Source organism: Camellia sinensis, chromosome 13, assembly GCF_055761805.1.
Source record: "Camellia sinensis isolate YWXY chromosome 13, ASM5576180v1, whole genome shotgun sequence".
Classification (NCBI taxonomy): Eukaryota; Viridiplantae; Streptophyta; class Magnoliopsida; order Ericales; family Theaceae; genus Camellia; species Camellia sinensis.
The window spans coordinates 110,413,534-110,439,434 of record NC_138973.1 but is presented as its reverse complement, the minus strand read 5'-3'; the positions used below and the strand labels follow the sequence as shown (position 1 = coordinate 110,439,434).

Genomic DNA, 25,901 nt, shown 5'->3' with positions numbered 1-25,901 from the left:
TGTAATATAGAATAACATACAATCAATCAATAATACAATTCTCTATTTCTCTTTATTTGCAAACAAACGTAATTGGAAAATAAATTAATTTAAAACATAAATTGAAATGAAAAAAAATTAACAGGAAAAAAAGAATTGGGTCATAATTATTTGAATCACAAATTTATGTGGAGCCAAATTATACAAACAAAATTTTCATTCGATTTTTTTTTTTATTAAAACGAATTAATAATTGGAAGCAAAATTATTAATTAATTTATTGATTTGTATTGAAAAAAGAGTTTGGTTATGAATGTTGACTAATAAGCTCAATACAGTTACGAGTTATGTGTTTGATTATGGGTTATAATAATTTGAATTACAGTTTGAAAACTATTTCCATAATTCATAACCAAACACATTTTCTTCTTTTACATGTCACATAAAACTTTCAAATCTTAATTCCAACTTCAATTCAAATCTCATTTCAACACTCTATTCAAAAACCATAACCAAACAAGTTTTCTATACTCAAATCATAATTCTAAAACTCACAAACTCAAAATACAACTCAATTCTCAAATCACATTTACAAAACTCTACCAAACGCAACCAAAGAATTTCTTTAAAATATCTTGGCAAACACTCACTCAACCATTCAGAGAATCCGTGGAAATTGAGGCCAAGAAAAACAAGAGTTCATTTTTACAATTCCATAATAAAAATACTGAAAATTTTAATCATGAGGAATTACCATATCTATCGCAGTGATATGCCACCATTAACCCAACATCCAGAATCAGCTTTCCAAGAGCTTTGAATGCTATGTACAAAGAAGAAAGTTATGTAACCATAGGATCCATGAAAAATAGAAATGCCAAAGCTCACTAGGAAACAAAGCCATCTGGCAGTTAATTGCTCATTATGTCAAGCCATCCACCAGTTAATTGCTCATTATGAAGGGTCGAACAAAAATACAAATTTTAACACAACGAAAGTTGCAAAATTCATGCCAAAAAAAAAAACACACACACACACACACACATACACACAAGGAAAGCTGCAAGTTGATGCCAAACTATAAAATAAAAAATATATATATTTAAAAAATTTAGAGAGATTAGAAGACAATTAATGAAAGATTAAAAGGGCGAGTGCGTGCCCATATGATTGAGTTTATGATGGAAATGTCTTTTAGTTCCATTAGAATAGTTTGTGTCATGATGAACACATTAAGCAAATGACAACTTCAGCTTGACATGCATGGTCAAAAAGTGAATGCAGAAGTTTTACTTAAAATGGATCACAAAGGCATCACACTGCAATGTTAGACAAACTTTGCAAATGTTTATTTTAGGAGAAATCAAGCTTAGAGAATGATGAGACCATCACTCCCTTATATATTAATAATATGAAACGTACAATAGAAGTCTCAAGGCACATAAGGAAACTACAACTAATGACAGCTAAGCAGAATCACAATCACAAAGATATTATTCTAACATTCCCTCCTCAAGCTGGTGCAAAAATATCTCTCATGCCTAGCTTGCTAATAATATCATAAAACGGTTTACTTGCAACTCCCTTGATGAGAATATCGGCCAGCTGTTCTCCAGACTTCACAAAAGAAGTACATATAGTGCCATAGTGAGTTTCTCCTTGATGAAGTGACAATCAATTTCAACATGTTTTGTCCAGGCATGTTGAATTGGATTGTGAGCTATGTTAATAGCAGCCTTATTGTCACATTAGCCGCATGGAGTCTATCTGCTCAATTCCAAGATCACTCAACAGTAACTTGATCCACAAAAGTTCACACACACCTTGTGCCATGGCTCTAAACTTCGCCTCTACACTAGATCTAGCTACCACATTCTGCTTCTTACTTCTCCAAGTAACTAAATTTCCCCCAACAAAGGTACAATATCTTGATGTGGACTTACTATCAGTTACCGATCCTACCTAATCAGCATCTGTATGAGCTTCCACACTAAGATGATCATGTTTGAAGAAATAGAGACCCTTTCCAAGAGAAAATTTTAAGTATCTAAAAATCCGCATAACTGCAACCAAGTGTGCCTCATGAGGAGCATGCATGAACTAACTGACCACACTAACCGCAACAACAGTGTTAGGACGTGAATGGGATCGGTAAATGATCTTACCCACTAGTTTCTGATAACTTCCCTTGTCAACAAAAACTCCTCCACTCTCATCACCAAGTTTCTAGTTTGGCTCTAGCGGTGTGTCACAAGCTTTATTGCCAAGCTTCTCGATTTCTTATAACAGATCAAGCACATATTTCCTTTGACAAATGAAGATTCCATCAGTGAACCGAGCAATCTTAATACCTAAGAAATACTTTAAGTTCCGCAAGTCTTTGATTTCAAACTCGCTTGCCAAATATTCCTTCAACCGAGAAATTTCTTCAACATCATCTCCTGTAAGTACTATGTCATCCACATATATAATGAAAGTTGTAATCTTACCATGTAAGGAATGTTTAACAAACAAAGTGTGATGAGCTTGACTTTGTTTGAATCCATATCTAAGTATTGCCTGAGTAAATCTCTCAAACCAAGCCCTTGGGGACTGTTTGAGGCCGTAAAGTGATTTCCGAAGCCTACACACCTTACCCTTTGTTTTAAGATCTTCAATGCCAGTAGGAATGTCCATATACACCTCTTCTTCTAGATCACCATATAAGAAAGCATTTTTCACATCAAACTAGTGAAGTGGCTAATCCAGATTAGCTGCCAGAGAGAGGAGCACCCTGACTGAATTCATCTTAGCAACTGGTGTAAATGTCTCTTGACAGTCTACTCCATAAGTCTGAGTAAAGCCCTTTGCCACAAGCCAAGCCTTATAGCACTCAATTGAACCATCTATTGGAATGTATCCCACATCGCCTAGAGTTACCCTCTCTTTAATACCTGGGTTTTAAAGAGAGGTATGGGCTGGACTTTTCAATTTGGTATCAGAACTTGGTTGGGCCTGTGATTGGTGTGCCGTTTGTCCGACTACAATATGTTGTGATCCAGGAAGGTGTGTTGGAATGTGGCCCACATCGCCTAGAGTTTCCCTATCTATGCTGGTTATAAGGCTCCAGTTTCCCTCTCCTTAATACCTGGGTTTAAGGAGAAGTGTGGGTTGAACTTTTCAATTCCATCTGCCTTGTGCTTCACAATATACACCCACTTGCATCCCACAGTTCATTTGCCCTTGGGTAACTCTGTCAATTCCCAAGTATCATTCTTATGAAGTGCTTCTATTTCTTCAATCATGGCACGTTTCCACTCAGAGGTGGCAAGAGCATCCTGAAAATTATTAAGTATACTAACAGAGGAAAAATTTGACACAAAGACTCTATATAAGGGAGACAAATTAGAATAGGATACAAAATTAGAGATATGATGTTGAGTACAAGACCTCACACCCTTCCGATGGGCAATAAGAATATCAAGATTTGTGCATTCAAGGTTATCAGAGTTGCCTAGACTCTCATCAGTTGAAGGAAACGACAGTGGAAGATCAGGAGAAGTGGTCTCTTGAATCCAAGTAGCCTTTTGTCTTTCTTTATCCCTGACATAAACTTTTCCTTACTCCTTGAGTGTATCAGCTTCAACGACTCATAAAGTGTTAAAACCTATCACCTACTTCACCCACTTAAACCTACTCCACTAAACCTAACCCACTACACCACTACCACCTCACCTACTCCACTAAACCTAACCCACTACACCACTACCACCTCCACTTCACCTACTCCTTACCTACTACACACTCACCCTCTTCTATATATAGGAATCATGAATCATTGTAATAAATATCAATATAACAATCAATAATACATCAATTTTTACATGGTATCAGAGCAGGTTTAGAACCTACTATTTTCGCTTCCCCGGCGGGCGGCAACTTCACCTTAGCCGCCCGCCGGACCTCAACCTAGTCCGCTAAAATTGTCTACACATACCTTAAAATTTCTTCGAGTCCACCACTTTCAATGTTTTCTACACCGATGCTCCTCCTTCCGCCACCAGCTACACCGTCCTCCACATCATCAGCGATCTCGTCTCCCTCCTCCTCGTTGTGCAAAAGCGTCTCGAAAACCACCGCTTTGGACACAAGTAGTCGTCACAGATTCTTCTGAATTCATCGATGGTGTCCCGGGTCGCCGCTTTTTAGGTGAGGACTGAAAATTCAGTGCTCCTCCGCTGCCGCCGGACTTGCCCATAAGAATTTCTTGCCCTGGAGTAACCTTCTTCCAGCCTCTTTGACCACAGACCAAAAATTATATCTTCTGGAACAAGCTTCCCTTGGTTCACAGCATTCGCAATCTGTTTATAGATGGAGGAGTGAGGGTGGAGCTCTTGCAAAATTGCTAAAACAGCAAAACCCATGAAAGGGGAGTACATCACCAGCAGCTTATCTGATGCCTTGTTGGACCTCATCAATTCTGATAATATCGCAGCCATGGAAGTGAAAGCGGAGGCGCCATAGATCAAGCAAGTGGTGGGAAACCAAGACTTGCCAGCCAAAATGGCGTAAAGATTGGCGAGACAGAGGGGCCACTGGAAGAGCAGCTCGAGCCAAACAAGACCCACAAAAAAAAAAAAAATTTGGGCTTATCGGTGAACAAGTAATCGCCATATTCGCTGGTGTACCAGAGCTTGAGATCGACGAGAACCTTAGGGAAGAGATCTACAGAAAGGCAAGTCTATCCGTCAATGAGTGGCGCAGCAAGAGCGATCACAGTGAATACGAGGAAGAGTATTGCGTCTACAAGCTTAACCAAAGCACCCATTACAGATCTCTCAATCTCTCTCTCTCTCTCATCTCCGGCCTCCTCAACCTGAACCTCTCCAACAATGGGTTCAACGAAACCTTCCCTCCTCTGCTGGTTCAACGAAACAAGTTTGATGTTGGTACATGGGAAAGTGGACTCACGTGGGTGGTAATTTGGCCCACGGTTTTGCTCAAAACCAGCCTATAGTTTTAAAGACACACAGAGATGCCCCACTTTTGCTACCCAGACAACAATCTTTTTTTCTTTTTCCTTTTATTTATTTATTTATTTTTTATCTCCTTTTTGAAACTATAATCATCTCTTCCACCAAAACATCTTTCACGTAAATATCCATCATCTCTTCTTTTCTTTCTTTTTCTTTTCTTTTTATTTATTTATTTATTTCTTTTTATTTTTATTTATTTTTATTTTATTATTATTTATATTATTATTATTATTATTATATTTTTTCTTTTCTTTTCTTTTCTATCTCTATCTATATCTATGTCCATTCCAACCACTTTTGATTTTTCACCATTTTCTTTTATTTCATTCCACCAAAAAAAAAAAAAAAAAAAAAAAAAAAAAAAAAAAAAAAAAAACACCAACAATCCATTCACACCCCACTCGTTTTCCTTCCCACAAACTTGTCGTTTCTTCTTGCCGGGATCAACCCCAATCCCAATTTTACACACACAAAAAAAAAAAAAAAAAAAAAAAAAAAAAAAAAAAAAACAACAACAACAACAACCAAACCAACAACCAAACCAACAACCACCACACACACAACACCCTCCCTCCCCAGGAGGGATTTTTCTTTACCCTTCTCTACTCTACTGCCGGTCTCTTTTTTTTGCCTCCGTCCTGCGCGGCCCTTGACGGTGCTGCCTCCGTGTTTCCTAATCCACCGAGCACGTTCACTCCTCCCTGCTCCTCCACTGCAGCATATGGTGGACCTCCAAATCGGAACATCACGGTGGCCTTCCGCTTCAGCTCCTTATTTTCTGCCTTTAGCACACTTATCTCTGCTCGCGCATCCTTATACATGCGTTGGAGCAGAGCCAGTTGGGCGTTTAACTGCTGCACCTCATTTGTCCTACTTTGAAGCCGGTTCGACAAGTTTGTGACTGCAGTCATGGTTTCCACACATGACTTCAAAGTATACTGATTGGCCTCAATATCAGTTTGCACCGCCATTTTTTGCTCCACAGACCGCATCGGAAAGTTCAACGGAGCAAAACCAGAGGTGTTTGGTTGAGGTTCACTGGCTACCGCACCAGTTACCTCTCTTGTTGACTCGTTGAGGTCGGGAAAGAGAGTGAGCAGACCACGGGACGAAGAGGCCATATTCTGGGTAGCTGACCGGGAAGAAGAGGCCATGTTTTGGGTTGCTAAGTGTTTCAGCGAAATAGAAATTTCAGACTGGTAATGTTCGGAAGGGTTGGTTACAGAGTGTTTCAAGATTTGCAGCTCTTAGAGGCAATCTCTCAGAAAACGAATATCTCTCTCAGAAAAATGAAGAGTTTTTCAGAAGTTTTTTTCACAAGGTTTTTTTGTCTTCGCTTCTGCCTCAAGCACAGCCTCCGCCTCAGTTTATAAAGACCCTGACGAAGAGGCAGACACGCGCATCGCGCGCCACTTGCCGACAGACGACAAAACGGGCGCGCAAGCCAAGGCGCTCACGTGCCTCGCCATCATGTCCGGCACACCTTTTTATGGATTGGGCACGCCTTTTGATGGCACGCCTTTTGAAAGATTTGGCACACCTTTTGAGGGTGCGACTTTTTAAGGGTCCGACAAGACTCTGTAAACTGTCCCGACATTGATTCCGGTTAGCTCCTTCATGGGTCCGACAAGACTCTGTAAACTGTCCCGACATAGATTCCGGTTAGCTCCTTTATGGGTCCGACAAGACTCTGTAAACTGTCCCGACATAGATTCCGGTTAGCTCCTTTATGGGTCCGACAAGACTCTGTAAACTGTCCCGACATTGATTCCGGTTAGCTCCTTTATGGGTCCGACAAGACTCTGTAAACTGTCCCGACATTGATTCCGGTTAGTTTCTACAAGGGTCCAGCAAGACTCCGTAAACTGTCACAACAACTGTCACAACATTGTCTGCTACAACGGTCCGACATGACCCCATAAACTGTCTTCTACAACGGTCCGACATGACCCCATAAACTGTCTTCTACACCGTTATGACACCCCCATACAGTGTCCTCTACAACGTTATGACACCACCATCCAGTGTCCTCTACAACGTTATGACACCACCATACAGTGTCTTCACCATCGGTCTGACACGACCATACAGTGTCTCCTATCCTCTTTTTTTTATGTATTCGTCTATTTTCTTGTTTTGTTACTCTCTCCAAACTCAAGTTGGCTAGTTCCTATCCCCCTTGAGTTTGCGGGGGGCTGTTAAAACCTATCACCTACTTCACCCACTTAAACCTACTCCACTAAACCTAACCCACTACACCACTACCACCTCACCTACTCCACTAAACCTAACCCACTACACCACTACCACCTCCACTTCACCTACTCCTTACCTACTACACACTCACCCTCTTCTATATATAGGAATCATGAATCATTGTAATAAATATCAATATAACAATCAATAATACATCAATTTTTACATAAAGGTTTAGAAACAAGTAATACTCCTATGCCAAGAATCTCTTCACACCAAGGCTTCCCTTGAAGGGATGACTCGGAAACCGGAAAGACAAGAAGTAGGACTGGGACTCAAAGAATGTGACATCCATGGACACATTCTTGAGTGGGTGAATACCTTTTTTGAGTGGGTGAATACCCAAGAAAGACACATTTAAGAGAATGAGGATCCAATTTACCACGAGTAAGGGAATGATTGTGAACAAAGCAGGCACCCAAAAACTTTGAGGAGAATAGAAGACACGGGCTGAGAGCCGAAGAATACCTAAAGAGGGGTTTCGGAAGGTGATTGATAAGATAGGCAGCGGTGAGGACAGCTTCACCCCAGTAAGATCGAGGCATATGCATACAAAAAGTCATGCAACGAGCTATATCAAGAAAATGACGATTCTTGCGTTCCACAACCCCATTTTGCTGAGGGGTGTTGGTGCAAGAAGTCTGATGAATAATGCCATAAGTGCTGAAGCATTTCCCTAACCCCGAATCAATATAATCACCCCCATTATCTGAATGCATAATTTTTACAACAGCCCCAAATTGAGCATAAATCATCTGATGAAATGTTTGAAACACAGAGAGAACCTCACTCTTTCCTTTTAGTAAATACACCCAAGTAGTGTGAGAAAAATCATCAATGAAGATGACAAACTATCTATGGCCTTTTAATGAAACAACACGAGAAGGACCCAAACATCAAAACGAATCAATGAAAAATGAACGAAACTTTTATTAATACTTAGAGCAAAAGAAGCTCGGTGTTGTTTGCCAAGTTGACACGACTCATAATTAAACTCAGAAACATTATTGTTCTTAAAAGAAGAAGGAAACAAATGCTTAAGTAATAAAAAAAATGGATGTCCCAGACACCGGTGCCAAAGCCAAACGTCATCCTTGGTGGTTGGAGACTAGATGGTATGATGAGCTATGTGATATGCCTGATCCAAGATGCAGATAACATTCTCTACTCTACCACTGCCAATCGTCTTCGTGATAAGGTCCTAAAAAAGACAATGATCGGGAAAAAGGGTTACACTTCAATTCAAATCCTGAGTAAGACGACTCAATGATAGAAGATAAACAAAGAAACTGGGAACATATAAAACTGATGACAAAGATAAAGATGTGGCATAGATTAAACCTTTCCCAGAAACAGAAAAAATTGTACCATCAGCAATCCTAACTTTGTCCTAACTTGAAAAGGGCTCATATTCCGAAAAAAGATCAAAAGATCCAGTCATATAATCCAAGACACCAAAATCAATAATCCAAGGCAAAGTTTTATGAGATAGGAAAGCATTTGTAAAAAAGGCTAAGTTACCTGCACCGGTAGGAGTTGTGTAAGTCCGGCTGTCTAGCAAGTAACGTAGAGCATCCTCAAACTCAGAAGATTACATACCAAACACAATATCAGTAGACGAGATAGCTGGAACAGAGTCATGTGTATCATTTGCACTAGAATGATGGACACGTGGATTAGACCCATGTCCTCTAGACTGTCCGGATCGACCCCCTCGACTACCAGAGCGATCACTACAACCCCCAGATGGAGTACCATGAGGCTTCCAACATGTCTTACGAGTGTGTTTAGGCCGTCGACAGTAGTCACAGAACAAAGTATCATTCTCAGAAGGATTGCGTGTACCATAGGACAGACGATCTCCATCTCTATGAGGAGTAGAGACTAAGGCTGAGTGCTCTATAGAGGCACGAGGAAGCATAGCTGAGCGGCGACTCTCCTCATTCTGAACATAAGCAAACGCGTCCTGAAAGGAAGGGAGAACATCCATACCAAGGACACGACTTCGAACAGGATCAAACTCCACATTGAGACCCTCCAAAAATTTGAAGACCCTCTCTTAATAAATTTGCGGTACCCTACAGAATCGGTTGAGTAGACTGATTTGTAGTCCTGAAGATGATCCAGACGTTTTTAGTTATTACTGAGGAAGGTAAAGTACTGAAGGATGGTCATCTCACCCTGTATTGAGCGCTTAATTGAGCGGCGCAACTCAAAGGTCTGTGAAAAATTCCCCTTTCAGGAATAGGTAGTAGCCACAACATCCCAAATATCCTGAGTTGTATCCATAGATAAGTAGCCCTCACCAAATATCAAGAACCATTGAGTGGATGAGCCACCCTATAATTAGAGAATTTGTAATCTCCCATTGGTCATAACTAGGATCAGTGGTACTAGGAGCTTGGATTCTCCCATCAACATAACCCATTTTTCCTCGGCTTTTCAAGAAAAGTGTCAGATATTGCGACCATGCAAGATAGTTCCGTCCATTAAACAAAGAGGTGGTGATTTTTAGGCTAGGGTTAAGGTTTTCTTATGCAGTAGTCATAATGGAACTCTCCCCTTTAGGTGGCTAGGAACTAGTGGTGGATTCACTCGTAAGTTCAGCCATCTTACTATGCTACTATCTAAACAACAACCTGCAACAATCACTACTAGTGGAAGAAGGAAAAATGACTGGAATCAAGGCACATATAATCAACCATAAACGATGGAGAGATACAATTAGTCAAGGCTGAGGATTAGGGCCATATATTGACCCAAAAAATTAAACAAAAAATAGGGAGAAGGTACCATCAATCAAAACAGGGACTGAAATACTCTCAGTAATAAAGTGAAGACTTGTAGCAAGGGAGAAACAAAGAACCAAATGGGTCAATCAAAACATAGGCTGGGGCAAAGAGAGGCTGCCGAAACCCTAATCAAGCATCAAGAGAGGTGTTGAAATTGTCCTGTCCAAGTCCTGAGCCCTAGGTGAGGCTGTAGAAGAGCCAAAATAGGCTCTAGCGGTGTCGCATGGGCATGGGTGGCTGTCGACTGGGCCTTGGGTGGCTGTCGGGTGGTCCTAGTGGTGTGTGGTGGTTTAGCGGTGTAGCATGGTGGTACTATGGTCGTTAGGTAAAGGTGGATGATGAACATGGCTCTGATACCATATTTATTTTAGGAGAAATCAAACTTAGGGGATGATGAGACCATCACTCCCTTATAGATTTATAATATGAAACGTACAATAGAAGCCTCAAGGCACAAAAGGAAACTACAACTAATGACGGCTAAGCAAAATCACAATCACAAAGATATTATTCTAAGAACAAATGGACACATGCAAGTAATCCACAGCTCTAGTGATTAAAAAGTTAGATGAAAACATACCCACTTCAAGTTCTGGAAGAGCCCTATCAGGCCATATATTTGATCCACAATATGATGGGTACCTAGAAGACATAACATGAAAGCAGAAGTTGTGAAATCACATCACCATATGTGGTGCACAATAGTGCCTTGTACAACAGACATGTAGAAGCACCAAAAAATAGAAAAGGTTTTTCTTAGACTTACCGTTGAACAAGAGATTCATCAGTTGTAGGTGTATCGAATATTGGATTTGCATAGAAAGAGCCTTTCAAGATGTCTGCACAATAAAAAGCATAAAAATCTCTACCAGGTATACAAAGTGTAAGAAAAGCATGAACTAAACCTGACACATACACGACCTCACATCTATATATAGATATTTGTGCTACGCATACATATATATACAAACAATAATCAATTTGCATCTACACTTTACTACTGTAAATATGCCAAAAGATAGGCTGATTAGATTACACGCTATAACACATCAAGTTCTCATCAAATTTCATGCTTAAAAGTTCCTTCTTTAGCAACATAATCTTCTTTCACCACTCACTCTTGGCAAAATTGAGGTCTCACGATAAACAAATTGGAGATTCAACCTTGAAACCAGCTTGACTAACCATGGGCTGGATATGAATAATTCTTAAATTAATTTCCCTACTTAGGCCACTGAGGTAAATAAAGCTGGAATCAGAGATATGTTGTTGTCATCATAACTCTTATTTCACTAAAAGATTTAATGTAACTGAAGTAAATTAAAAATCCTATATTTCACAATATGACTAAAACCAAAAAGATAAACACCCCACAACAATAACCTTTAGCTGGCATATCAAAAGTTATCACCCAGATAGGAATTCACCAGCTAGAAGTGTGAATAAATGAACTTCTATTGTTTGAGAATGCTGAGTTTCTTTAGAAAAACTTGTGATATCGTTTTCCACTCTTAAGGTTAGCAAAATAGTAAATGAGTACCCACTAAACTAAAAAGAAAGTTCTATAGAACGGCCATGAGACTAGTGATATTGTATGGGACAGAATGTTAGGTAACTAAGAAACAACATATAGATAAGATGAGTATCACTGAGATGAGGATGCTAAGGTGGATGAGTGGCAAGACTAGAAAAAACAGAGTTAGGAATGAGTATATTCGTGAATTGGTATGAGTAGTACCAATAGAAGATAAGTTGAGAGAGAATAGATTGAGATGATTTGGTCATATACAACGGAGACCAACAAAGGCAGTAGTGAAGAGATGCGCTACAGTGACTGTAGATGGAATTGTTAGGGGAAGGATCAGACCTAGATTGACATGGGCTAGTGTAGTAAATAGAAATCTCCTTAATTTGACAAACCAAGTGGCCATTGATAGAGTCGAGTGGAGAAGAAGAATTCATATAGCCGATCCCATTTGATAGGATTTAAGACTTGATTTGGCAAGGTCAACAAAATATTAAATTTTATGTCCAAAGATACTTCTAGATATTTTGAAAGCTGTTAGTTAGCCCATTATTTTGATTCTGTGGATGTGTAAATACACACAAGCACACACACAAAAGAAGAGAGAGAGAGAGAGAGAGAGGAGAAAAAGAATAAAAAAAAAAAAAAAAACAGCACTAAGCATAAAATATAAGAACAGTATCCACTGCCTTCAATTTTATTTATTACAACCCTTTGATTTCAGAGTACACTAGATTTGATGAAGAGTCAAGCCAATGGAAAGAAAGGTACCACACCCCACTCAAAAATCAACAATTGGAGCCCTTTTTTCATCCTCAACAAAGGATAATACAGATTCTGGCACATCAAGCCAGGTCTCTGAGGAACTCCAAAAACATTATTGGTTATGTTATGTCTACTTGAACATCACACAACTCTTTTTTCAGTTGGTCCCTTAACAACAGAGGCTCTGGTGGCAAGCGTCTTCCCATGCTCTTCTGAACAATCACTAAATTTAACACTAGAAAGATCCAGGCCTTACACAACGGTCATGCATTTTCACTTGTTATGCACCACCTTTGGCTACAAATCCTTGTTTCTCTTTCATTTTTTTTTTCTATCTTCCCGCAGGAAGGCATTTTATTTTTTCTTCCTTTGAAATTGAAGAACCACCAGAAGGGGCAATTCCATTGGAATTTAGAGTGGACAGGAAGCAATTGGAGACTTCATCAGTTTCCTTTGCACTTGCCTCCTCAAGAAGATCACGGTAGAGGTCAGGAGCATTTTGGATCAACCAGGGCTTGCATTTATGAAAATCAGGCTTGAACTCACAGTACATTGTCACTTATGCGACCGTGCACTTGAGCTTAGAGGTTTGCTACCGCAGATAAACCATAAAGTAGAATCAGTGAGAACCATTCTGGCTTCAATCCAAGGAGGTTTGCTACCACAGAAAACTACTTTTTAGGCAGTATACATGGTTTACTAGAGAAGAAAATATTAGAACACGATTTTTTGAAATTAGGAAAAGCATATGATAGAATTCCTAGAGTTAAATTTGTATGTTTCAGTAAGAAGCTTTCCAATAGATATACAAAACAGCATGAGAGCAATTTTTGAAGCAGTAACTATTGAAGAGATCATTTAGTGTTGTGGAAAGGATGCAAAATACAAAAAGCATACTCGACTTCTTACCTAATCCTAAACAATTTAATGGTCAATCAAGAACAACTTAGTGGTCCATAGAGGTTTCCTCATGTTTAAGATTAGATTTGGGTAGTTAACATAGTGCTGCATTGTTTATAAGCTCATATAATTGGCTAACATAATTGACTCGGGACAAGTCTACCTGGTTTTCCAGATTCTAGCTTCTCTTTCCCATGACTCCATCCAAAATTGTACCTAGGCATTCATCCAGAAGTTATAAAAAAATTGAAATGATAAAAGTGGATGAAAACAAACATATTGTTTTTAAAATAAAATAAAAAAACTGAAACTTGATAAAACTTGTATTGTCAAAAGTAACCAATTTTAAGCAAAGAGAGGGACACAATATTTGTTTATACCTAGCAGTGAGTGACAACTAACCATTAAAGAAGTGGAAAATTAGAAAGCAATTCTTGTATTACCTACTGTTAGGATCTTCCAGTTCTTTCTTCACATCTTCAGGCAGACAGGCTAATCTGATAAAAGAAAAAGATCAATCCAATAGGTATTATGATTTTTAAAAAATAATAATAACAATCCTTGTATTTAATATCTGCAGATTCATCAAAAATAAATACAGAAAATCCATTCAACAGCTTATACCTAGGTGAAAGACACAGAAGATTTTGACGCAATGAAGAATACTCAGGAACCTAAAGCAATCACGAATTGTATATAAAGTGATTAGTTCCAATAAATGAAAGCAGCTATCAAGCTCTATAAGTTAATGAGTAATGCTATACAAACAAAAAATCCATACAAAATTTTTATACATAATGATGTGGCTCATTATGGACCATTCACTTCAAAAAAATACCATTGAAGATGCATTTATTTACAATAATGGCATTGCCACATCATTCTTGTAAAGTGGTTTTATATGAACTTTATGTATGAACAGAATTTTCCTAAGTTAATATATATAGACAGCATGGTTTCTTACACACTGTTTGATGCAAGTATCAAGCTTTTGATGCACAATCATCCCGGGGCTAACAAAGATTATTATTTATAATACAAAAAAGTTCTCATGGATTTTTACAAACAGGACCATGAACAAGAATTACATATGGTGGGGTTCCTGTTATTAGATTGTAAAGAATGACATTTTTTTCAAACTAAAACAATTCATCTATACAGTGGGGTTAGTTCTGCAAACTTCAAGCATACTGAACAAATAAGAGCATACAATTGTCTATACGTATCCAAAATTGAAATCAAGAGATGACAAATAGACTTGCATTATTCAAGCAAAGATGTGAAAAAATTCATTTCATACATCTGATATCGACAAAATTCCCAACCCATTGGGTCCAAAACCTTCTTCAATCTTCGCCGACAAATCAATGTTCTTATCCTGCATCCATCAATTCCAAAAAAAAAATAATAATAATAATTGAAAGGTTAATATCAAAGGCTCACACACACACGCAACACACTTAGACAGAGCATTGTAACGTTCCAAAAGGAATGTAACTAGAAATATGGTAATATCAAAGGGTTTGATCACTTGGGTGGTCAAGCGTTCACCTTTTGAGCACATTTGTGGGTGATCTTGCACCTAACAACCACCTAATGTTTCATTTCTTCCTTACAATGCCATACAATATCTACACTTTACACAGAGTAATTAAGCACATCAAAATACACTCAAAATGCAATATAACTATCAGCATTTAAGCCTAATTAAACCTATTTGAAAATAGCCTTGTCCTCAAAGTTGATAAATATATTTGAATTTTCCAAGATTCAATTCTCATACATCATAGACTTTACAATTTAATTTCAAAAACATTTTTTCCATCACCAGCACGGTCCTGTTTGACTGACTAAGCTGTGAAAGCTTGATAACCTCTTTAAAGAAAATTGATGGTGCTATAGTAAAATTATCCTTGACCTTGTACAACTCCACATATTGTAGCTGCACAACTGAAAGCATCAAGCTTGAAGGACCTTCACTTGAGACCATTAAATTTCTTTCAAATTGATAAACATGAGCTCCATTAACCATATTATCAATGCCTAGGGAAATTCTATTGATCTCTCATGATGCTTCAGTAACTTTATGCTCAACTCAAACTCGTAGAACTACAAGTATTGTGGCTTCACAACTGAAAGAACCAAGCTTGAAGGACCTTCATTTGAGACCATCAAACTTCTTTCGGATGGCTAAACATAGATTCCACTAACAGAATTATCAATGCCTGGGGAAATACTATTGATCTTGTGAGCTTCCTCTAAACAAAACAAAACAAAATTTCTGGTTGTTCTTCGGGACGATTCTACTCAATTTGGTGGCCATGTTTTTTAGATTGAGCTAATTGCTCTTTATCTTGATGAAGACACTCAATCATAAGATTTGAATTTTCATTGGTAGAAAGCAATGACATGAGATTTGAATATGTGGTTGCAGGTCAATGGTTTTTGTGACAAGATGCCTGATTGGGGGAGAGGCTACCAAGTTAGGGGTAATCATAGCCTTGTTCTAGATAAGCAGTTAAGTTTTTAAAAGCAGATCTAAAAAGATGGAATATGGGGAGTTTGGCAGGTTAGAGGTACCTAAGGCAAAGATGCCAGAACATATTCAAAGTCTTGACGAGGAAGAGGCTATTAATGGCCTTTCGGAGGATGATGGCAGGTTAGAGGAGAAGGCAGTGGAGTATGGGAGAATACCAAAGATAGAACAAATTAGTCGGAAACCAAAAGGCTAGGTCCCTGTGACCTAAGGACGGACTAAGGAAGGAATTAAGAACATTGGTTTTTTCACATAATAGCTAATATTCGACGGAGGAATAATCTCATGAGGGTGTGGATTGATAGAAGGGTTCTTAGGGAAGTTAGAGATTAGGAGTGAATTGCAAGCTTTTGTGGGTTTGTTTGGGGAGAATAGGGGGTGGAGTCTATGAATGGATGGCATCGATTTTGGCAGCATATCAATTGAGGGGGTGGAGCAGCTGGATAGACCTTTCTTGGAAGATGAGATCCTTAGAGCCCTACAGGACGTTAATGGGGACAAAACTCCAAGATCTGATGGTATAACTATGACCAGTTTTCTAAATTATTGGAATGTGGTGAGAGAGGAGATGATGGGTATGATGAATTATTTTCACGAGCGCATGTTTGAAAAAACTTTGAAACTTTGAATGCTTCCTTTGTAGCTTTAATCCCTAATAAAGGGTGTGTGGAGCACATTGAAGAGACTTTCAACTTGTTATTTTGCTTGGTAGGGAATATGAATTGTTGGCATAAGTGTTGGCCATCTATCTGAAAGATGCAAGGTTCTGAAAAGCGGTTGCGGTCGCCGTAACGGTGGTGGTGGCGCGGTTGCGGTTGCGGGGTGTAAAGGCCGTAGCGTAACGGTTGCGGTAATCGGAATCGTGAATTTTTTTATTTTTCGCACAATTTGAAAAAAACTTACCGATACGCATATTTTTTTTTCATGATCATATTTATTGGGTTTTAAAATAAATATTGATCAATTTTTATAAATTTTTAAGTTTGATCCAATATATTTCATATTTTTAAATCACTATAAACTGAGTTTTTTACATTTTATTTTAATAATTAATGACTTTATATTTTACAAAAAATAATCACTAACTATTATATATAAGATAAACAATGACAAAAGTAAGAGAATAAATAAAAGTCTAAATATATATATATATTAATCAAGCCAAATAGATAATGACCGCACTTATTATTATTATTATTATTATTATTATTATTATTATTATTATTTTCAAACAATATATAAATAGACACACAAATAAAATGGTTGAGTGGTAATAGCTGAATAAAATAGCATAGGTCTTACAACTTCAACAAATCAATAACATGTTCTTCATATTTCCTATTCTCTCTCTCTATCTCTTGTTCCTCCATCTTCCCTCTTCTCTCTCTATCTCTCTTCCCCCATTTTCAACTTTTTTTTTTTTTTTTTTTTTGTGTTTTTTTGAAAGAAACAATTCGGAACCGTTATGTAACGGTGCATAACAGGCCGTTATGGCCGTTACGGCGCCGTTACGACCGCTATAGCAGTCGCTACGGCTGATACACCTGTGAATCTCAATCACACTGCAAAAGCGGCCATAACGGGTGGCGGTAACTACCACAACCGTTACGTAACGGCGTTACGTAACGGTTGCGGCCGCTTTTTAAAACCTTTGAAAGATGTGTTACAATTGGTGTTTTCTGACTCTCAAAATGCTTTTATGCATGGTCATCAGATTTTGGATGTCATACTCAGTGTTTTAAAAGGCTCTGGGTGCACTGAGGCGATAAGGTCTTCTATAGCCTAAGTCAGAGGCACAAGGCAAGGTGTGCGTCTCACCAAAGCGAAGCGCAAGTGGTAGAAGAAAAGCAAAATTATAAAATAGACAAACTTTTCAACATAACAAATATATATAGAATTTCAAAAATCATAACCATTTCTGATAATCTTTAAACATAACATTCAATCTTCTAAAAACTAGAAATATAATATCCGACAAAAGATATAAAGCATAACAATCAATCTTTTATCACTTTCTGCTCTATTTTGACCACGTTTGGTCATTTTATATAGAAGAGCTTTGAATCCCTGTGGGTATGCCCACAAAAAAAACACTTAATCAATAGTTTGAGCAAAAAAATAAGTAAAGCCCATGAAGCCCACGGCTCGAAAAAAAAGCCCTCGCCTCAGCGCCTAAGCTGCGCCTTGCATATTGCGCCTCACTTTGACCTGTTCGAAGCGCAAGGCTACGCCTCGCGCTTAGGCACACACTCCTTTTAAAACACTGGTCATACTTGTGCCTAGTAAGTGTGTTGATTCCATAATACATACTAGTGAGGCGAGGGTCATTTGTAAGCTAGATATTGAAAATTCATATGATCATGTGATTGGGATTTTCTATTATACTTGGGATGGATGGGTTTTGGATGTAGATGGAGGCAATGGATTCATTATTGTATGTCTTCAATTCAGTTTTCGGTTTTGGTGAATGGATCACCAATTCGTTTCTTTCACACACCAAGGGGTTCGAAGTAAGTGAATCTGTCATCACTTTTTTTTTTTTCATTCTAGTTATGGAGGCTTTGTGTAGAATTACTAGTAGGACAATTAAGGGGGTTAACGGAAGGTTTTAAGGTAGGTTTGTTAGAAGGTCTTTATTTAATGCTAAGGCGGTTTGGGATGGGACAGTGGAGCTGTTCCAAAAAAGATTGGTAGGGTTGAAGAGGAAGTTTCTATCCAACACATTAAGAGTACTTTTCAAGCCGTCCAACCTATTTTATATCACTACCCACAATTGTAGTCTCGGTGGCAAGGAGTCTTAAAATGCTATAGCTAGACTTTCTATGGGGTGGTGTAGGGAAGGAGTTCAAATACCATCTTGTGGATTGGGATACTGTGTGGCAGTCTGGTGAAGGAAGATGGTTTAGGGATTAGTTGGTGGATATCTTCAATACAACCCTCTTGGAAAAGTGGTTATGGAGATTTGCATGTGAGATGTACATACGGGAGAAGGGTGGTGACTACAACATATGACAACTCTTGGGGTGATTGGACTTCTTTGGAACTGATGATGTATATCATAGGAGAGGGTTGCGGAAGGGTACTTGTCTAGTTTGGGAGGATTTCTTGAGAAGTACTAGCTTTAAGGTGGTGGGAAGGGAAGATTGGGTAAAGTTTTGGTGGCATATGTAGTGCACAGATGAGGTGTTGGAGAGATCTTTTCTTTCCATTTTTCTTCTTGTAACTGAAAAAATTCAAAAAAAAAAAAAAAAAAAAAGGAAAAACCTCGGCAGATTATGCTCGAGGCATAGATGTTTTTAGGATGTTGCACTACTGAGGGCGACTTTGTAAGAATTGGGAACTGGATCAGTTATCTAACCTTCTTAATTTGCATTTATAGTTATATAAGCATTTGAGAAGGGGTGGAGTCTTTGTGGTGGCTAGTATTAAATAAAGGGAGGTTTCATGTAAAGTTTGTTTATATGGTTCTTTTAGATAGTAAAAGGATGAATTTTTTGAGAAAAGGCATTTGGATGGAGGGTTAGGGCTCCGTCCAAGGTTGTATTTGTTGCATGGAATGTGGCTTATGAGAAGATTTTGACAGTCAACAATCTCATCAAGACACGACAATAGTTGTAAATTGGTATTGCCTTTATAATATGATGAGGAATTAGTTTCTCATTTGTTTATTCAGTGTAAGTGGCTAGGAGTTGTGGAGGTTGGCTTTAACAGTGTTTGGGATGGAGCAGGTTTTTCAAATAGATGTGACGGGGTTATGTTTGGCTGGTAAGGAAATAGGGTGGGAAAGCAAAGATGCAAAGCCTGACTATCTGCTCCTTTGTGCTTTATGTGGATTTTGTAAAGCAAACGGAATAGGATGACGTTTCAAGGAGTTCGGGAGCAACCATTTAGACAGTTTTTCTTCTGTTTTTTTTTTTTTTTTTTTTTTTTTGCCGCGTTACCTAGTTTAGGTCATTGGAAAGGTTTTACTTAAGAATATTCATCATTGGAAAGGTTATACTCAATAATATTCATCAATTTGTAGATTCTCTTCATTTGTAAGAATCTGTTGGCATTTTTATGTTTGTCTTTTGAGAATACAAGCCTCTTTTGTTTCGAGAGCCATTAGATAATATTGGTTTAACCTTTGTACATGCCTACATGGAAGCATCCCCTTTAGATACTCATCTATATGATACACGTTTGACTTTACTGATCAAAATTACAATATTGTTGGCCATTTTCCACCCAACAACCAACAAATGGTTAATTTCTTCCTTAGGATGACATCCAAGCTCTATACTTCATAAATATAATCAAAAGTCAATAAGTGTAAACATTTAAGCCAAATTATAACTATTTGAATTTGAATTCAAACTTACTGACCTGTGAATTTTCATCTATCACTCAATAATAATAGCTTAGGATCCTATCAGAGAGAGAGGGGGACAATTCTACACATTCATTCAACTAATATATAAAATATAACATGAACGCGAAATAACAAAGAGAGACAGAGAAAAAACACAAGACCAGCACAACATATGAAGGTTTTAGGAACCAAACTTCTTCATCTTCAAAAGTGAATTTTGTTACAAAAAGCATTAGTAGGTCAATTCCTGTCATCATGTGAGTTGTCACTAAGTCTGTGAATGGATCATAGATTTGGGTAAGAATTTGGAAAGAAAAATAGAAAAAAATTGTGACATATAACAATATTTTATTCACATTTTCCTTTTATGTTTCCAAATCCCCATCCAAATCCATAATCTAAACACAGTATAAATGACCATCTTGAAAAGTTATTTTAAAAAAAAGACCTTCAGTGACAAAATTTTGAAAATGTTGCAGGGACAACAATTTTGTACCAAAAAAAGGAGTCTAAAATTTTGGTCGAATAGTTCATCACTAAATGTCCAAATTCATTACTAAAAATATTTCGTGTAAAAAGTGATTCCGTCCCTAAAAATTTGTCAACAAAGCCTTAATTTGTTGGACATGAAATAGCAATGGAGGATAACAAAGAAACATGAGTGTACTCAATTTGGCAGCAGAGAAACCGAGGAAAAATACAAGAGACAAAACCACGCTACACACACTCCAACCTCAACCAAATTCCAGGTTTTTCACTTCTCTCTGCCGACAATTTTTTCGGCAACCAAACAGGTCGAGAGAAACAAAGAGAAAAGCTTACTTTGAGGAGGTCCGATTACAATCAAAAGGCAACAGCTATCACCATTTAAGTCAAATTAAACCTATTTGAATATGAATTCAAACCTATTGACAAGCAAATTTTCATCGATCACTCAATAATAATAGCTTAGGATACGTCAAATACAACACGAACACACAAGAAGGAAATTGAAGTTTGTGCCAATTTGGCTGTGGAGAAACCGAGGGAAAAACATAAACAGCAAACTAAACACAGGCGGTTCAATTCTTTCCTCCGAGAATTTTCTCGGCAACCAAACAGGTCGAGAGAGAGAGAGAGAGAGAGAGAGAGAGAGAAGCTTACTTTGAGGTGTGAGTAGGAAATGGTGACTGTACGCAGCGTAGGAGGTGGACTTTCGGAGGAGCAAGAAGACATTGTCCGAGTCGAAAACGGGCGTGAAACAGACTGACCGTACGGTGGCGATGAGAACCATCGCGCGGGAATATATAATAGTGAATCGCTAAAACAGGGGTTTTTGTGTACGGTTGATTTGGATGATGATGGCGTTAGAATCATTTTTGTGTTTGTTTGCTTTCACCTGTTTGAGAATAATAAATTATTCGAAAAATTCGCAAATTCAACGGGTGGAGGTGAATTTCATAGATGGTTTGATTTTTTAGGAGTTGTTTAGAATGTGTTAAATAAGTTATAGGAGCTGTTTAGAATGTGTTAAATAAGTTATATTTTTTATTTTTTATAAAATATTGTTTATAAAAATAGAAAGTTGACATGATTTAAGGTCACGTTTGTTAATTATATATTTTAATTAAAAGATCAAAAATTCATTATAAGTTCTCACATTACTCTTTCTATTTTTTTGTATATCTTTTTGTAAAAATTAAAAAATTATTAAAATAATATATTTCTAAGCGTGGCTTTAAAAGATTAAAAAGTTTAAAAAAAGTGTGATATTTTAGTTTTTGCCAAACAACCTCTTAATTCGGCGTTTGATCATGGTTTGAAAAATTAGATAATCGATTTTTGTGGATTAGTTCTAGATTTAGATTTATGGCTCTGGATTTGAATTAAATTGAATTGTATAACTTAAACTATATATGTTTATTTGTTAGATATTATGTTTGTTTAAGTTAATAGTTAAATATTGTATATATTTATGTTTTGAAAGTTTATGTTTAGAAAAATCATAACAGCTTAATGTTGAACAATATTTACTTAATGTTATATTTTTGCTTAATTGATGAATATTATGAGAATAGTTTGTCTAATGGGCATATTATTACTTTTAAAATTTATGATAGACTTTTTTTTTTTTTTTTTTTGGAAATGTTATATAATTTTTGAATTTCTTAAAATATTTTTGCTTAATTTTTTGAATTTTTTTGAATTTATGACAGATTATGTGGTTCGAGTTTTCAAACCGAATCCAGCCGTCTTCAAATATTTAAGTTTGGATCGATTTCATGATTTTAAAGGTTTGTTTTTATTTCAATTTTTATTGAACCCTAAACAATGGATAGGTCCTAATTTCTTCCCAAATCAATTCAAATCGGACCATGCTCACCCCCTATTAAAGAATTCAATTTTTGCAATTTTTAGTTATGAAAAAAATTAAGTTAATTGGATTTTAGCAATTAAATGATCATATCACATTTCTAACCTTTTTAATTAATAAAATGGATGACCAAATATAATTTAGAAAATGATAAATTACAAATACATCCTCTTAAATTTGCTTAAAATGCGGATTGTTCCCTATAATTTAAAAAATTACAAATAACTCGTTGTCAATTTTTTTTGTTTAACATAATTAATTGAAAAAATGAAATTTCTAACCACTCTTATATACAATAAATAAAATTAATAATAAAAATAAAATTTTGACATTATTAAAAACTATTAATTATCTTAATGATTTGTTAATAAAATGAGTCATTTGTTATGAAATTCGAAATTTCAAGGCAACGAGATGTAATTTTCAAAATTACAAAAGACAATTTGTATTTTAAGCAAATCTTAAGGGATATATTTATAATTTTTTCTTTAAAAAGGGGTTATTTACATAAAGACCCACTAAATTATTGAGAAGTGTCACTTTGACCCTTAGATTATAAAAAAATACAAATGGACCCTCCAAATTATTGAAAAGTATCATTTTGACCCCTTAAACTATAAAAGAATACAAATGGATCCTCTAAACTATTGGCGACCCCCTTCGGTCACTACACCATGAGTTAAACCAAATTTTTAAATATTTTTTAGACAAAAATACCCTCCAGTACTTCATATATTTACAATTTCATTATTATTATTTTTAAAAAAAAAATTCAATATAAGCATTCATTTATTTTTATTTTTTTAAATATTCTTTGAAAATATATTTTTGCTAAAGAATATTTTTTAAAAATAATAAAATAGAAAAATGAGAAAAATTGAGAATAAGTGTTGTTAGATGTGTTATATAGAGTGTTGAAGGGTATTTTTGTCTTAAAAATGTCAATACAGTAACGAAATGGGTAAAAGTGAAACACGTCAATAGTTTAGGGGATCTATTTATATACTTTTATAATATAAGGGATCAAAGTGATACTTCTCAATAGTTTAAAGGATCTCCATGCAAATAACCCTTTAAAAAAATAGACCATTCATTATTTTTTTTTTTTTTTTGACAAATACTAAAGATCCATATTTTAAACACCTAATATTCTCCCACAATAATGGGGCAAAGAAGAAAGGCCTGTACAATTGGGTGTATGACAAATTAAAAATTAACATTTATTACATTGCATAATTGCTGATCAAGTTGTAATAGGTTTCCTGACAATCTCAAATATTTTTCTTCCAATACAATTATAAATCGATCATATAACTATTGACTCATTTTTTTTATATATGAATAATCTACTGACTCAATTTTTTTTATATGAATAATTTACGCAGTGAATCTTATAATTTAAACTATTCAAATCAGTCCAAAACTAGAGAAATTGACCCTCCAATCCAAAAGCGGGATTGAAGTGAAGCTACTTCGATTATTCAATACTACAAATTTTGAAAATTACAAGCAAAGAAAAAAAGAAAAAATAAGTCAATTGTTTACCATTATTGCGAGTATGACATTTTATTAAGTTTAAATCTATATTATACATTTATTTTTTGAATTTGGTTAACGAGTGTGTTAAGGATATTGGTTAATAATCTTTAACAAAAACGGAAAATTATTTATAAGTCCTATTAGGGAGACTCTACTAAAAAACTTATGTTCTCATAAGTCCTGTGGGAAGTTTGTTAACACATTTACCATCAACATTAGTTGCTAATATCATAAATAATAGTAAAACCATATATAGGAAATTGAATGTTACCATAGATCATATCTATATAAACGTAACCTGACGTGACACCTACATAAATGTAACGTGACACGTACATAAACGAAACATGACACCTATGATCTATGGTAATATGCAATTTTCTATATAGGAAATTGCATGTTACCATAGATCATATCTACATAAACGTAACGTACGTGACACCTATATAAATGTAACATGACACCTATAATATATGGCAACATTCAATTTCCTATATAGGAAATTGAATGTTACTATAGATCATATTTATATGAAATGTAACGTGACACTAATATAAATCAGCAACATTTTCACATTCAATTTAAAAAAATAATAACTCATTAAGTTTGCGAAATGTAACGTGATACGTTGTGTTACGTTTATGTAGGAGTCACGTTACGTTTATGTAGGTGTCACGTTACGTTACGTTTATATAGATGTCACGTTACGTTATGTTTATGTAAGTGTCACGTCACGTTATGTTTATGTAGGGTCTTGTGGAATACATTCCTATTTAAATAGGACTTGAAACTTTATGAGAAATTACACAGGACTTAGCCTACTATAAGTGTCTGAAAAAGGACTTATAAATAAGTCTCCCTAACAAAAATGTTACAGATCCAAAAATTTTATCAAATATTTCACATGAGTGTAGAATCCACATAGTGTGAGTCATGTGATATATTTAATAGAAATTTTGGTAGAACTTTTGAATTTCTAGCATTACTCAATGTTTAAATTAATTATACATAACATGATACACGTACTCCCATACACTATATACAAACATATTAGGCTTGGTTTGGCATACACTATAAAAGTCAAAAAGTTATTCAAAAAGTCAAAAAGTTAACACTATTCACTAAAAAAAATATTAAAAAAAAAATATCCACATAATAATACAAATAAAAAAAATACAATTAACAAGGTATGATGTGATGGGCCCGTCAGTGACTGGAGAAAAAAAATAGGGGGTAAAATATTCATTAAATTGGATGCTAGAGCTGGGCGAGTGGGGGCCTACCATAGGTCTTGTTTTGGTAATCTGAACCGTTCAATATGTAGAACTCGTCTAGTACTATATGCCTATAAAAAATCACGTCTATCGGATATCGCTAAATATATGATCAAATCAGTTTTGTATAAAAATGGATGGTGTTATAGTTAACAATTAACAAAAAAAACTAACACGATCAGATAGCTATCGATATCTAATCAACGTGAGTTTTTACAAGCATATAATACTCGACTACACATTGAACAGTTCTGATTAGTAAAAAAGGACCCGTGCTGGCCCCCATGGGCTGAACAGAACCGACCAATTTATGCCCGAAAAGTAGAGAATCAATCTCCTACACACCCTCTGCAGCGCTGCTTCCAACCGTACGGCCTACACCATTACTTTATTTCCCTATACACTTATTTATACAACTTTTTAATATACATTTTTCATAAAAAGTCAAAAAGTTAACCCAAATATCCATATTTTTTTCCTCAATTTTTTAGTCAAAAAAGACAAAAAATACACTTATTTAGGATACCCCAAACAACCCCTAATTTCTTATCAAATACTTTAAGAATACTCATTAATAAAACTCTTAATTTTAAAGTAAAGATTCGAAATTTTTTTT

At 36.1% G+C, this 25,901-nt stretch overlaps 1 protein-coding gene across 8 annotated transcripts in view; it reads right to left on the bottom strand.

Annotated features, from left to right (window-relative positions):
• Window positions 1–21,602, bottom strand: part of LOC114276510 (uncharacterized) — a 54,657-nt gene extending 33,055 nt beyond the window's left edge. For 2 of the 8 annotated variants that reach the window (XM_082903152.1, XM_082903153.1), the window contains exons 1-8: window positions 21,263–21,564; window positions 14,533–14,610; window positions 13,857–13,906; window positions 13,676–13,729; window positions 13,396–13,448; window positions 10,809–10,881; window positions 10,623–10,684; window positions 734–802 (exon numbers count right to left, since the gene is read on the bottom strand). In XM_082903152.1, coding sequence (XP_082759278.1) covers window positions 734–802; window positions 10,623–10,684; window positions 10,809–10,881; window positions 13,396–13,448; window positions 13,676–13,729; window positions 13,857–13,906; window positions 14,533–14,610; window positions 21,263–21,475 — 652 coding nt within the window. In that variant the 5' untranslated portion in view covers window positions 21,476–21,564. Of the gene's footprint in view, window positions 1–733; window positions 803–10,622; window positions 10,685–10,808; window positions 10,882–13,395; window positions 13,449–13,675; window positions 13,730–13,856; window positions 13,907–14,532; window positions 14,611–21,262 lie in introns of all 8 variants that reach the window. The other 6 variants (XM_082903154.1, XM_082903158.1, XM_082903159.1 and 3 more) reach the window with 6 other exon arrangements.
• Window positions 21,603–25,901: the final 4,299 nt, after the last annotated feature.